Raw genomic sequence first — 13,349 nt, 5'->3', positions numbered from 1 at the left:
GAAGAGTCATCCCGACTCGAAACATTAACTAGGAGCTGGAATGTAACAATAAAGGGTACTCTGATTGGCAGAATGTGATAAGTGGTGGTCCCCAGGAATTTGTATAAGAGCATCAGTTGTCACTATATCTGTCAAAGACCTGAATGAAGGAATAGAGTGTTTGTTGTAGATCCAATTTTTCAGATGATACTAGATGTAGATATGAGCATGAAGTTACATAGTGACCTGGGCAGATTAAGCTGGTGGGCAAAACTGGCAGATGGGATTCAGTGTGAAGTAGTGTGAGGTCATCAACTTTGTTCTTCTGCTGCTTGCTTGGATTCAAAGAGATTTGGGTGTACTTGTACACAAGGCACTAAAAGCTACTGCATAGTTACATAAAATACTCAACAAAGCTAATGGAATGTTGACCTTTATCTCAAGATGGTTGGAATACAGTGGGGTAGTAGATATGATTAAGTTGTACAAAGCCTTGGTCAGAACCCATCTGAGGTACTGCGTTCAGTTTTGGGCACAAAACAGGAAGGATTTATTGGTGTTGAAGGAGTTGCAATGCAAATTTGCCAGAATGATACTGGAGCATAAAGTGTTAAATGATTAGGCCAGGTTAAATTTGGACTGTTTTCTTCAAGTTTTAGGAGGTTAAGGGATGATCTAATTGAGATATTTAAAATAATAAAAGGATTTGACAGGGTAGATGCAGAGAAGTTCTTTCCTCTGATGGGGAATCCAGAGTAAGAGGCACACCTTAAATTGGACCAAGGCTGTTTAGGATTGAAATTAGGAAGCACTTTTTTTTTACACAAAGGCTAGTGGAAGTCTGGAACTCTCTCCCTAAAGCTGTGGATGTTGGGTCAATTGAAATGTTCAAGACTGATTTAGACAGGTTTTAGTTAGATAAAGATGTCAAATGATATAGTTCAAAGACATGTAAATAGAGTTGAAGTAGAGATTATCTTCGTTCGAAGGGCTGAATGTTCCTATGTTCCAAATACCCTGCAGGGAAGCTTTGCCGTGAAGTTTCATTCCCCAGCAAGTCAATAAACAGTTTATAAAATTTATTTTACTTAGACTTCCACCTGTTATAGCCTTCTTGCTCAAAGCTATGTGAGGGGTGCTAATGAGCTTGCCAGATTTTAAACAGGTCCAAGGGAGGAATAAGACTTTACAAATGCTAAATTCCCTAAAGCTCCCTTTAAATTTGGAAAAAAAAACCTGATAATGGAACAATAGAATGGCAACTTGACAAGATACATGTTCAAAGGCCTAGGAAGAAAAATTAAACATATGAAATGGCCTTTTACCAATGCTCATGATATATGAGTATATAACAACTATATTCATAAAACGGTGTGTTTTTTAAGCAATGCACATTTAATTTTTTTCTGTGACTCAGGGCAAGCCTTGTGGAATGACAGCAGTGATATTCCATAGAACTGTATGGCATTGCAATTAATTATAAGCTGCTGATAATCACATCAAAGGGCATTCACAAGATTATTCTTTGCTTGTGAGATACTATAGCCTATTCAACTGAAAATCAAAACTTACATGTTTATCCAAGGGAACAATTTCTAGAATGCTGGGTGTAGTGTGGAAATTTGATACCCTTAAATCAGTTACTGATAAAGGCACAGCTAATAATAACTTATCAGTTGACCTTCACCAGTGCTCCATTTATGAGAGAAACAGGAGAGCATTTTAATAACTCAAACCGAAATGACGCAGTAATCTAATTTTAAAAAAAGAATTACATTTCTTTTTACAATGTAATTGCAATTTTTGCACTTATGTATACCTGTCAGTTTCACTTTACAGTATTATAAATTGATGCGCAAGAATAGTTGGTATATTACAAACTTACTGAATCATACCTTACAACCAATGTCCCAGACTCCTCCATCACAATTTCTGGGTATGTCCTCTCCCACTGGAAAGACAGACCCAGCAGAAGTGGCAGCACAATGAAGGGCTGGATAGAGGGCCAGTGATAGGTGGAGATAACCAAAAGATGTCACAGACAAAAGGACAGAGGTGTTGAAGGTGGTGATATTATCTAAAGGAATGTGCTAATTAAGGGTAGAAAGCAGGACGAGCAAGGTACAGATAGCCCTAGTGGGGGTGGGGTGAAGGAATTGAAAAGGGCTAAAAGGTAGAGATAAAACAACGAATGGAAATACATTTAAAATAATGGAAATAGGTGGGAAAAGAAAAATCTATATAAATTATTGGAAAAAATTTGTATTTGTATTTCCATCCATTGTTTTATCTCTACCTTTTAGCCTTTTTTTGATTCCTTCACCCCACCCCAACCCCACTATGGCTATCTGTACCTTGCTCGTCCTGCTTTCTACCCTTAATCAGCACATTCCTTTAGATAATATCACCACCTTCAACACTTCTTTGTCCTTTTGCCTGTGACATCTTTTGGTTATCTCCACCTATCACTGGCCCTCTATCCAGCTCTTCTTGTCCCACCCCACCCCCCCACTCTTAAACCAGCTTATATTTCACCTCTTTTCTATTTTTCCTTAGTTCTGTTGAAGAGTCATGCGGACTCAAAACATTAACTGTGCTCCTCTCCACAGATGCTGCCAGACCTGCTGAGTTTTTCCAGGTATTTTTGTTTTTGTTTTGGATTTCTAGCATCCGCAGTTTTTTGCTTTTATCAGAGATTGGGGATCCTGCTGTATAATAGAAAATGGGGATCCCTACAATTCTTAGTGGAGCCTTCAATCACTGACAGAGAGCAGTCCCTTTAATGAGTATTACAGACAGTCAAATTAGTTAGGAAAGCAGAGGGTGCTGAAATTAACAAAGAATTTGAGGCCATTATATCTCATTTCATAACTCAAAGTTCCAGATCATCCCCAAAGAAACAAATCACCACCTAGTAAAACTCCCCCTCTCCCAAATTACCCAACCAAAGATGCAGACACAACTGCCAGCTCTCCTCCAAGGAAGTCCAGTCAACATCACATTGTCCCCAATCCTGGAAAATTAGGACTGATAACTACTCCACCAAGTTCTTTGAGATCTTGCTTCTTGTACCAATAATTTCCCTGCTAAAATACTTCCAACCAGAAGAAACAAATGCTCTGCCAGACATCCTTCACATAGGATTGTCACTCAGGAAACAACACTAACATCACTACGACAGCATTGCACCTGCCCCCAAAACTATGCCTCGGCACTGACAAAGCCTTTGAATAAATGGAAGGGAATTTCCTACACACTCCTTGCCTTCGGTGATTATTCTGGAAGTAGATTTGAACCTTGTGCTCTGACCCCATATTCATAATGTGCACCAAAACTACCTCAGTTGCTAAGCATTCTCCCTCCAAGCTGTACAAGGCAAGGGAGCCACAGGGCTAAGTGAGAGTTAGAGAGAGGTTTGTGTATGATTAAAGATGGTTATGTGCCTGATAAGGTAGTTTTTGATTTGAGGTAGGTGTTTCTATTTTACAAGTCTGTGGTTCTGGAGTACATTTTGCTTAGGTTTGAATAGAATGTAAATTCCTTCTCAAAAAGATCTGTCATACCAAGGCCTTGGCATCTTAAAGATTGCTCTGGCAGCATGTACCAAGGGTTCCTTGTGTTTGTTGGTAGCCTAAGTTGGGTGGAGGTTGCAGTTTAAATCTCCACCCAAGGTCCACATGGAGGCATGAATTGAATGCTGAGATGGACGATTTAAGGAAGTTCTTTTTTAGGCATAGATGTTATGCATTGTGATCGGCTTCTCTGCCCTTTATTGTGATTCACCCCTCTACTTGGAAGATGACTTATCTCCAAAATGAAAACAGTTGTTGATAAAATAAAAGCAGTTTCTATCTTGGCACACTACCAGGGAATTGACATGAAAGTACACGACCTGAATGGTGGTCTGAAAATTTCAATGGCACCCTCACATTTCTACTCTAAGATCCATTTAGTCCATTGCTGGTGCAATGCTTTTGTCTGCTTTGGGTTGCCTGCTAGCTGATAGTCAGACTGTACTGTTTGTGTTGTCTTAGAGTGTGAGTTGCTTTAGGACTCGATCTCTTTGGATTGTTGTGACTCATGTTGCTGAGAGTACTGGACAGTGTCAGCACTGGGTGGTGGTTGGTTAATCGAAAGAGATAGTCGTATCCTGATCTACTGTGTGTGGTGAGGTACATCGGGACTATACTCTATCTCTCTGTTAGAGGCAGGGTGGGGTGGGGGAGGGGGCGAGGCGGGAGCTATTGAAGTTATGGGGCAACAATTTTATGCAAGTCTCTGCATTAAGTTGAAATCTAAATAGTTTGTTCACTGTCCTGATTATAATTTTGAATCCCTAGTTCAATAGTTTGGCAATTTTAAACGTATTTTAAAATGCTCCACCTTTAGAAGCAATGGTCTTCATCTAGTTTTATTTTACTTTAAAGCAACAAATAGAAGTGTTAATTCAGTCTGAATTGTTTCACTGCAGGAATTTGTCAGCTTTGCAAGCAGAGACCTGGGTGATCAGGGCTCAGCTACAGCAAACCTCATTTTGTGCTTGTCAAGTAGCTTATAAGTCACTTAACTAGTCGAGTTTAATCAAAGACTACAGGGAAATTTATGGAAATTAAGTCACTTAACTAGTCAAGTTTAATCAAAGACTACAGAGAAATTTATGGAAATTAAGTAAAAGTGATTTTTGTACATCCCATTTCATTGATGTAACTATATTTTGAATATACATTTCAAACCCATGGCATTAGAACTGAAGTATTTACTTTTATATATGATAATATTGGAAAGAAAGAACAAAACAACAGATTCAAATTGTGTAATTTATGCTATTTCTGGTTTTGCAGTTGCAGATAATCAACCTTGGCTTTCTCTAATCGAAATGATGGGCTAGATTTAAGTTGGGCAGACTTTGCATACCGTTAAAAATGGCAGATGGGATCCGATTCCGGGATTCCCTCCCCCGTTAGCACAGGAGAAGGGTGTGGGCAGCGAGTCTGCACCCTGAACTCCTGACCTGGCCGGCTCCATTGCGGAGATAGGCATCTCCTGGTCCCTTGCAATTTTCATGAAGTCGGGCCAGCTTTTCAAGAACTCGTGGTTCACGGCTCCTCAGAGGTGTTGTGGACCATGTCTGGATGAGGAAACCTTTTGAAAGATAACTTCAAAAGGTCCTACTCATGCTAACTCTTGCCCCCACCTGTGCTTTAAGTAACGTTTAAAGCAACTCGCAAAGTGTGTTAATTATTAGTCAGATTTATCAGTTATTGTAAGATTTATCAATATTGTAGGGTTTATTGAGTTAAGGCCAAGTAAAATTAATATAAGCAGACCAAAGTAAAATAAAATTAACGTCAGTGAAGTAAAGTTGAGAGATGGCAGGGCAGCTTGGTCACGCATAATACGCGTCCAGGTGTATGTAGGAAGTCATAGGCGCTACGAGTGACCTAAATGACCATATGTACAGGAAATGTCACCAACTACAGAAATTAAGCTCTGGGTTCTGGAGCTCGAGTGGTGGCTGGAGTCACTGTGGCATATTCACAAGGCTGAGAGCTACATGGATAGCATGTTCAGAGAGGTGGTCACACTGCAGGCTAGGAGCATAGTGACAGAAAGAGAATGGGTGACTGCCAAGAGAACCAGGCAGGTACTGCACGAGTCCTCCTAAGGTCCCGCTTGCTAATCAGTTTTCCATTTTGGATGCTGGAGAGGGCATTAGTTTCTCAGAGAAGTGCAGTCAGATCCAAGTTCGTGGTACCATGGGTGGCTCAGCTGTACAGGAGTGGAGGAAGAAGGGGTGGGGACAGCAGTTGTGATAAGAGATTCATTAGTTAGAGGAACAGACAGGTGCTTCTGTGGTCGCAAATTTGATTCCGAGATGGTATATTGCCTCCCTGGTGCCAGGGTCATGGATATCATCGAACTGCTAGAGTATTTTGGAGGATGAGGGTGCACAGCCAGAGATCATGGTCCACATTAGTACCAATGATATAGATAGAAAAAGAGATGAGATCCTGCAGGCTGAGTTTAGGAAATTAGGAAAGAGATCAGCCAGCAAGATCTCAAAGGTAGCAATTTCCAGATTACTCCCAAGACCATGTGCTAGTGGGTATAGAAACAGGAGAATTCACCAGATGAATGTGTGGCTGCAGAGATGGTGCAGGAGGGAGGGCTTCAGATTTCGGGGGCACTGGGACCAATTCTGGGAAAGGTGTGACCTGTACAAGCTGGAAGGTTAAAACCTGAACCGGACCGGGACTAATGTCCTTGCAGGGAGACTTGTTAGTGTTGTTGGGGAGGGTTTAAACTAGATTGGCAGAGGAATGGGAGCCTAAGGGCAGATTTAGATAGGACAAATCCAGAGCGGGGAGTGGGAGACAGAAAATTAGCGAGTGACTCTGCAAGACAAAAGAAGCAAAGGTTAAAATGTGTACAGCACAGGAATTTGGCAGTGTTAAAGGGTATATATTTAAATTCAAGGAGTATAGCAAACAAAGCTGATGAGCTAAAGGTACAGGTAGACACATGGCAGCATGATATCATCACTATAACTGAAACTTGGCTTAAAAAGGAGCACAATTGACAGCTCAACATCCCTGGATACAGGGTGTTCAGACAGAGGGATAAAAAAAAGTGGGGGTATAACATTGTTGGTTAAAGAACAGCTGCAAGGAGTGATAATATACTAAATGAATCGTCGAATGAGGCCATATGGGTTGAGCTCAGAAATAAAAAAGGGGCAGCCACACTTCTAGGAGTGTACTATAGACCCCCAAATAGTGAGAGGGTGGTAGAAGAGCAAATATGTAGGCAAATTTCTGAGTGCAGAAACAATAGGGTAGTAATAGTTGGGGACTTCAACTACGCTAATATCAACTGGGATACGAAAAATGTGAAGGGCACAGATGGCACAAAGTTCTTAAACTGCATTCAAGAGAACTTCTTTAGTCAGCACGTAACAAACGCAACGAGAGGGAGTGCAATTCTAGATTTAGTCTTAGAAAATGAACCTGGGCAAGTGGATGAAATAGCAGGAGGTGACCACTTTGGAGATAGTGACCATAATATGGTTAGATGCAGCATAATTATGGAAAAGGATAAAGGTAGAACAGAAGCAAAAGTTCTAAATTGGGGAAAGACACATTATATGAAGCTGAGAAGTGGTCTGGCAAAAGTGGACTGGGTGAAGCTACTTGAAGGGAAATCAGTGACAGACTAGTGGGAGGCATTCAAAAGTGAGATTCTATGGGCATAGTGTAGGCATGTTCCTGCAAAGGAAAAGAGTGGTACCACCAAATCTAGAGCCCCTTGGTTATCTAGAAGTATACAGGGTAAGATAAAGCAGAAAAAAGCAGCTTATAGAAAATACAGAGATGAAGTAAAAAATGAAATCAGGAAAGCAAAGAGGATATGAAAGAACATTGGCAGGCAAAAATCAAGGAAACTCAAAGATGTTTTATTAGTACATTAAGAGCTAGAGGGTAAAGAAGGAAGGAATAGGGCTGATCAGGGATGCACAAGGTAACTTATGCGTTGATGCAGAAGATGTGGGCAGGGTTCTTAATGAATACTTTGTCTCTGTCTTCACAAGGGAGAGGGATGGTGCAGACATTTTAGTTAAGGAGGAATGTGAAATATTAGATACAATAAGCATGATGAGAGAGGAAGTAGTGGAGGGACTGACATCCTTGAAGATGGATAATTCACCAGGGCCAGATGGATTGTATCCAGGCTGTTAAAGGAAGCCAGGGAGGAAATAGCAGATGCCCCGAGGATCATTTTTCAATCCTCACTAGATACAGGCGAGGTACAAGAGGACTGGAGGTCTGGGAACATTGTACCATTGTTTAAAAAGGGTGCAAAGGATAGCCCAGATAATTATAGACCGGTCAGTCTGACTTCAGTGGTGGGCAAATTATTAGAATCAATTCTTAAGAGTCAGGATAAACTGTCACTTAGAAAGGCAAGGATTAATTAGGGGTAGTCAGCATGGTTTTGTTTAGGGAAAGTCATGCCTTACTAACTTAAATTGAATTTTTTTGAGGAAGAAACAAGGAGGATTGATAAAGATAGTGCATTTGATGTGGTCTATATGTATTTTAGTGAGGCATTTGACAAGGTTCCGCATAGCAGACTGGTCAGAAAAATAAAATCCCATGGGATACAGGGGAATGTGGTGGGTTGGATCCAAAATTGGCTCAGTGACAGGAAACAAAGGGTACTAACTGAAGTAAAAACAGAAAATGCTGGAAAAACACAGCAGGTCTGACAGCATCTGTGGATAGAGAAACAGTTAACGCTTTGAATCCGCATGGCTCTTCTTCAGAACTAAAGAGAAGTGGAAATGTGATGGAATTTATACTGTTTAAGGGGCAGGGTGGTGGAGCAGGTAAAGCAGGATAGGAGGTCAGAGATAGGTGAGGGCTAGGGAGAGGCTGACAAAGATGTCATGTACACAAGACAAAGAGTGTTAATGGTAATGGTGAAGACGAAAGAAGGTGCTGATAAGAGGCATAAGGTCATAGTTGACTGATATTTTAGTGAATGGAAAGCGATTTGCAGTGACATTCCACAGAGAGTACAGAAGAGATTTACAGGAATGTTGCCAGGGCTTGAAAATTGCAGCTATGAGGGAAGATTAGGTAGGCTAAGGTTGCTTTCCTTAGAACAGAGGAGACTGAGGGGTGACTTGATTGAGGTGTACAAAATTATGAAGGGCTGAGATAGAGTAGACAGGGAAGACTTGTTTCCCCTAGCGGAAAGGTCAATTATCAAGGGACACAGATTTAAGGTAATTGATAGAAGGGATATAGAGGGGATATTAGGAAAAACTTTTTCACCCAGAGGGTGGTAGGTGTCTGGAATTCACTGCCCGGATTGATGGTTGACATAGAAACCCTCAAGTCATTTAAAAGGTACCTGGATATGCACCTGAAGTGCTGTGACTCAAGGCAACAGACCGGGTGCTGGAAGGTGGAATTAGAATGGGCAGTTAGTTTTTTTCAGCTTGGGGCAGACATGATGGGCTAAATAGCCTCTTTCTGTGTCATAACTTTTCTATAGGTTTGTGCTTTCCGGGAGCAGCAGGCTCAACTCTAGAAACGCCCTGCCCTCCCTGCTCGCCGGAACCAAGATCACATCTTTCAAGGCACCTTTTCCCAAGGCGGGCACGCCGAGATGGAAAATTTCACAACTCCCACTACCCGCCTCTAACATGAAAATCCAGCCTGATCTGGCTGGACAGCACATTGGGTTCCCCCCAGTTTAGTGCTGAGCTGACTAGAGTGCCCTGTGGGTGCAACATAAATATTTAAGAGTTTGGTAGTAGTTGGTAGGGAAGAATAATTAGGGTCCTGTGAAGCTTACCCTCCCATCAGCTTTTTCCTAGCAAAATCAACAGCTCCTGGAACAACTGTAGTAAAATCCACACCAAATGAATATGTGCCAAATTAACTTCAGTTCAGCATGCGAGCTAATTCTTTTCTGGTTATTTTTTCCTCAGTGGAAAAACTACATCTTTCTTGAAAAGCTCATTAACAGTTTGTAAACAGGTCTCAACAAGCAACAGCAGTTTAAAAAAACAGTTTTGTTTCTTTTTGGAGAGCAGGGCAATAATCAAGAATGATGTAGAAAAAGAAAAAAAAAACTGATTGTCACCTTGTCTCCCTGTTAATCACATATTGTAATTCTATTAAACACTAGAAAACATCCTCTCCCTCTGAAAAATGGTTCAAATTCTACCAAGAGTATTCATTTGGTAAAGCCATTACTGTACTTATACCAGGATGAGGTAGGGTCTAACATCATTAAAAAGGGAAGATTTATGTTCCATGGCCCTTGGTCTAATAGCATCATAACAAGGGACTTTGAGAAACACTATTAACATATCTTCCTTCCTGCTGATATATATACTAGGAGAATTAAGGATCAAATTAATTATGAGTAAAGGTTTAGTAAATATAACTAAAATCTCACAATTATAGTTTCCAACCTGTGTGTGTGAAAGTAATCTACACAGCTGAATTTGTCATGATGATCAATCAGATCACCTGAATGCAGCTCCCTATAGTAGTTTGAGAGGCACTGTTCACCTAACAGGGAACATTTTAGAAAATTGTGAGGTTCTGAAAAGGGGTGGTGGGGGGCGGGGGGAGAGGTGTTGAATGTTTAACAATGTTGGCAAATTTCAGAAGGATTTTAGATTAAACTAGTAGAAAAGGTGTAGTCCAACAAATAATTCAAAGACATAAGCTTCTAAGCAGAATTTACTATATAGCAAAGAAAATATAATACAACTCTGACAGAGAAAACAAGAAAAGGGTTTTGACTGCAATGACTCACTGCAGACATACAGCAGAGATGAAACCCATCATTGTGGAGGATAGTGGAACTGCCTGATACCACAACCAGTCTGCTATCCAAAGAAAGTTTTTAAGCTCATAATCAAAGGGACAACTTAACATTGGAAGCCAACCATGCTATCTGAATAATAAACTTAACCTTGCTGTGTTCATATAGTAATCTTGAATATTCCATCATATCCGACTGAACTAAATCCAGAAAATGCTGATTATGTACAGTTAGTGTTTCTAAGCTTACAGACTCATCCTGACAATTTATCTCAATAATTATGGTAAATGGCAACAACATACCTTGTGGCAGTGCTAATCGTACAATAGTGCATGTTGGCAAATAACGTGATATTAGTTGTAGATGTGTCCAACTCAGTCCTTGATGCAAATTCAAATTGCGTTTTGGACATGGGGGGGGGGGGGGGGGAGGGGGGGGGAGAAATACACTCCACTGGTTGGAGTCAAGTGTTACTCAAAGGAAGATGGCTGTTATTGTTGAAGATTAATCATCTCAGTCCCAAGACATCATTGCAAAAGTCCCCCAGGACAGCATCCTAGGCCCAACTGTCTTCTGCTGCTTCACCTTCTGTCCATCATAAGGTCAGAAGTAGGGCTGTTCACTGATAATTACATAGTATTCAGTTCAATTTATAATTCCTTAGATAATGAAGCAGTCCACATGCAGCAGGACCAAGACAACATCCAGGCTTAGGCTGATTAGTGGCTTTAACATTCATGCCAAACAAGTGCCTGGCAATGACCATCTCCAACAAGAGAATCTAACTATCATCCCTTGACATATAAACATACTACTGTCACCAAATCTTCAACCATTAACATCCTGTGGGGTTACCATTGACCAGAAACTGAACTGGAGCAGCCACATAAAGGTGATTTTATTCAGATTTCCAGCATCTGCAGTATTTTGCTTTTATATAAATGACATGGCTACTAGAGTGGGTCATAAGCTGTATATTCAGTGGTTTCTTACCTCCTGATCCCCTCTCAATTCGCTCACCCCAAGCCTTTCCACCACCTACAACACATCAATCAAGAATGTGATGGACCTGCCTGGACAGGTGCAGCTTAAACACTCAAGCAACTCAACATCATCTAGGACAACACAGTCCATTTGATCAGCCTCCCATTTAGTGCCTTAAACCTCCACTTCTGTAACCACCTGTGGACTGGTTGCATTGTGTAATATCTATCCAAGGCTTCTTTGATAGCACTTCCCAAACCCATAATCACCAATACCTAGAAGGACAAGGGCAGCATTGCATAGGAACGCCATCACCTTCAAGTTCCCCAATTCACACACCATCCTGACTTGGACATATATTGCCTATCTTCCATCGTCACTGTGTCAAAATCCTACAACTCCTGACCCAACAGCACTTTGGGAGCATCTTCACCACATGGAAAGCAGCAATTCAAGAAAGCAGTTCACCACTACCTGCCCAGGGCAACATGAGTTTAGGATTAAATGTTGGTCTTGCTAGTGACACCCATATCATGAGAATTAATAAGAGAACTTGCCTTTATACCTCTCAGACAATGTTTTAAAAAAAATGTTCAAAGTAAGAATTTAAGTACAGTCTACGAAGCCATACACTAACAGATTAAATCTATTTCTCCTTTAGAAGAAAACTGTTTTAAAAAGTAGAATCATAGAATAATACAGGAGGCGGCGGCCAGTCTGCCAATGGTGACTGCACTGGCTCTTTTGAAGAGCAATCCAGTTGGTCGCACTCACTTGCGCTTTCCCTACATGATGCAATTTTCCCCCATTTTTTTAGGAATTTATCCAATTCCCTGGGACTATTTGCTTTCTCTGCACAACCCCTGGAGATTCACCAATGTGCAATAATACATAAAGAGAGCATGGATTAGAGGCCTATTAAGGTTTGGAATTGTGATTATTTATGAATGTAATATTTTTGTTAAATGGGATAGAGGAAATGGTGCCTTATTATATATCAGATTCCAGAGATCAAGGATGTACATACCTGTCGTACAAGAGTAACAAACTTTTCTAAAGGGACCTATGTGAACACTTTGTAGAATACAAATATTCTCATACTGGGAATTTGTGAACCTGATAGATTTTTCAAAAATCCATTAAACAAGCTAAGACAATGGTAACGATGCTGTATGAAAATCCCAATTTCAGATTTTTCTTTTGATCTATGACTTGAGTGCCAAATTGTAATGGTTTGAACAATGACATACTCTTATGAAAACTATTAACTGAGCATGTATGAATCTGTGGTAAGGCAAATCAAAACTGTTCATCTACAACATAAGTAATTAAAAGACACTTATCACTGTTTCTCTGGAAATAATTGGTGATAATTTAGTTACATTTATTAATATATTCTAAAACATTCATCCATAATATTGTTACACATAGCTTCAGCATCATGTTAAGACTCTGATGAATGAAAGTTGCCTCGGTTCTCTATATAGTTTCAGAATTCATGAAGCTCCGTCATTAAAAGTCAAACGCCAATTTCCGGGGAGTCATAAACTGTTTCACCATTTCATCGGTCACCTGCTTGCGTCGTACTTGGTGTGCTGCTATGATGGGCTGCAGTGTTTCAATAAGAATCTTCTTCAGCTCTCCTGTAAGAAGCTTTCCACTTGAATAATCCTAAATCAAAGAATTCTTAGAAGTAATCAATATGTTTTAAAATTACAAAGATAATTATGGATGAGGAAGGCCATTCAGTCCATCTTAATTCATCCATCCGGAAAGTTCTTATAGTCTTTCCATTGCAGCATCCAATTCTTTCTTAATTAAATCTAGAATTTTCACCTCCAACACTACTACAAAATGACTTCTCCAATACTTATTTCAAAAAGGAAAAGCCTGAGTTTCTTCAGTTTTCGTAACTCAGACTACTGAAGCCAGGGATAAACTATATTCTTTGCGCCATCTCCTGCACTTTAATGAAATGAAAGCAGTATTCAAAGATGGAGTCTGAACATAGCTGATAAAAACTTGATCCTGATCTCTTC

At 40.3% G+C, this 13,349-nt stretch overlaps 1 protein-coding gene across 2 annotated transcripts in view; it reads right to left on the bottom strand.

Annotated features, from left to right (window-relative positions):
* Nucleotides 1-10,228: 10,228 nt before the first annotated feature.
* The window catches only part of wars1 (tryptophanyl-tRNA synthetase 1), a 33,752-nt gene continuing 30,631 nt past the window's right edge, over nucleotides 10,229-13,349 (bottom strand). For both annotated transcript variants that reach the window (XM_078562378.1, XM_078562380.1), the window contains exon 11: nucleotides 10,229-12,981. In XM_078562378.1, the coding sequence (XP_078418504.1) occupies nucleotides 12,823-12,981 (159 nt within the window). In that variant the 3' untranslated portion in view covers nucleotides 10,229-12,822. The remainder of the gene's footprint in view (nucleotides 12,982-13,349) is intronic.

The sequence above is a fragment of the Cetorhinus maximus genome, chromosome 18 (assembly GCF_964194155.1).
Source record: "Cetorhinus maximus chromosome 18, sCetMax3.hap1.1, whole genome shotgun sequence".
Lineage (NCBI taxonomy): Eukaryota > Metazoa > Chordata > Chondrichthyes > Lamniformes > Cetorhinidae > Cetorhinus > Cetorhinus maximus.
The sequence above is the reverse complement of the archived record's forward strand: the minus strand, read 5'-3'. Positions and strand labels throughout refer to the sequence as shown.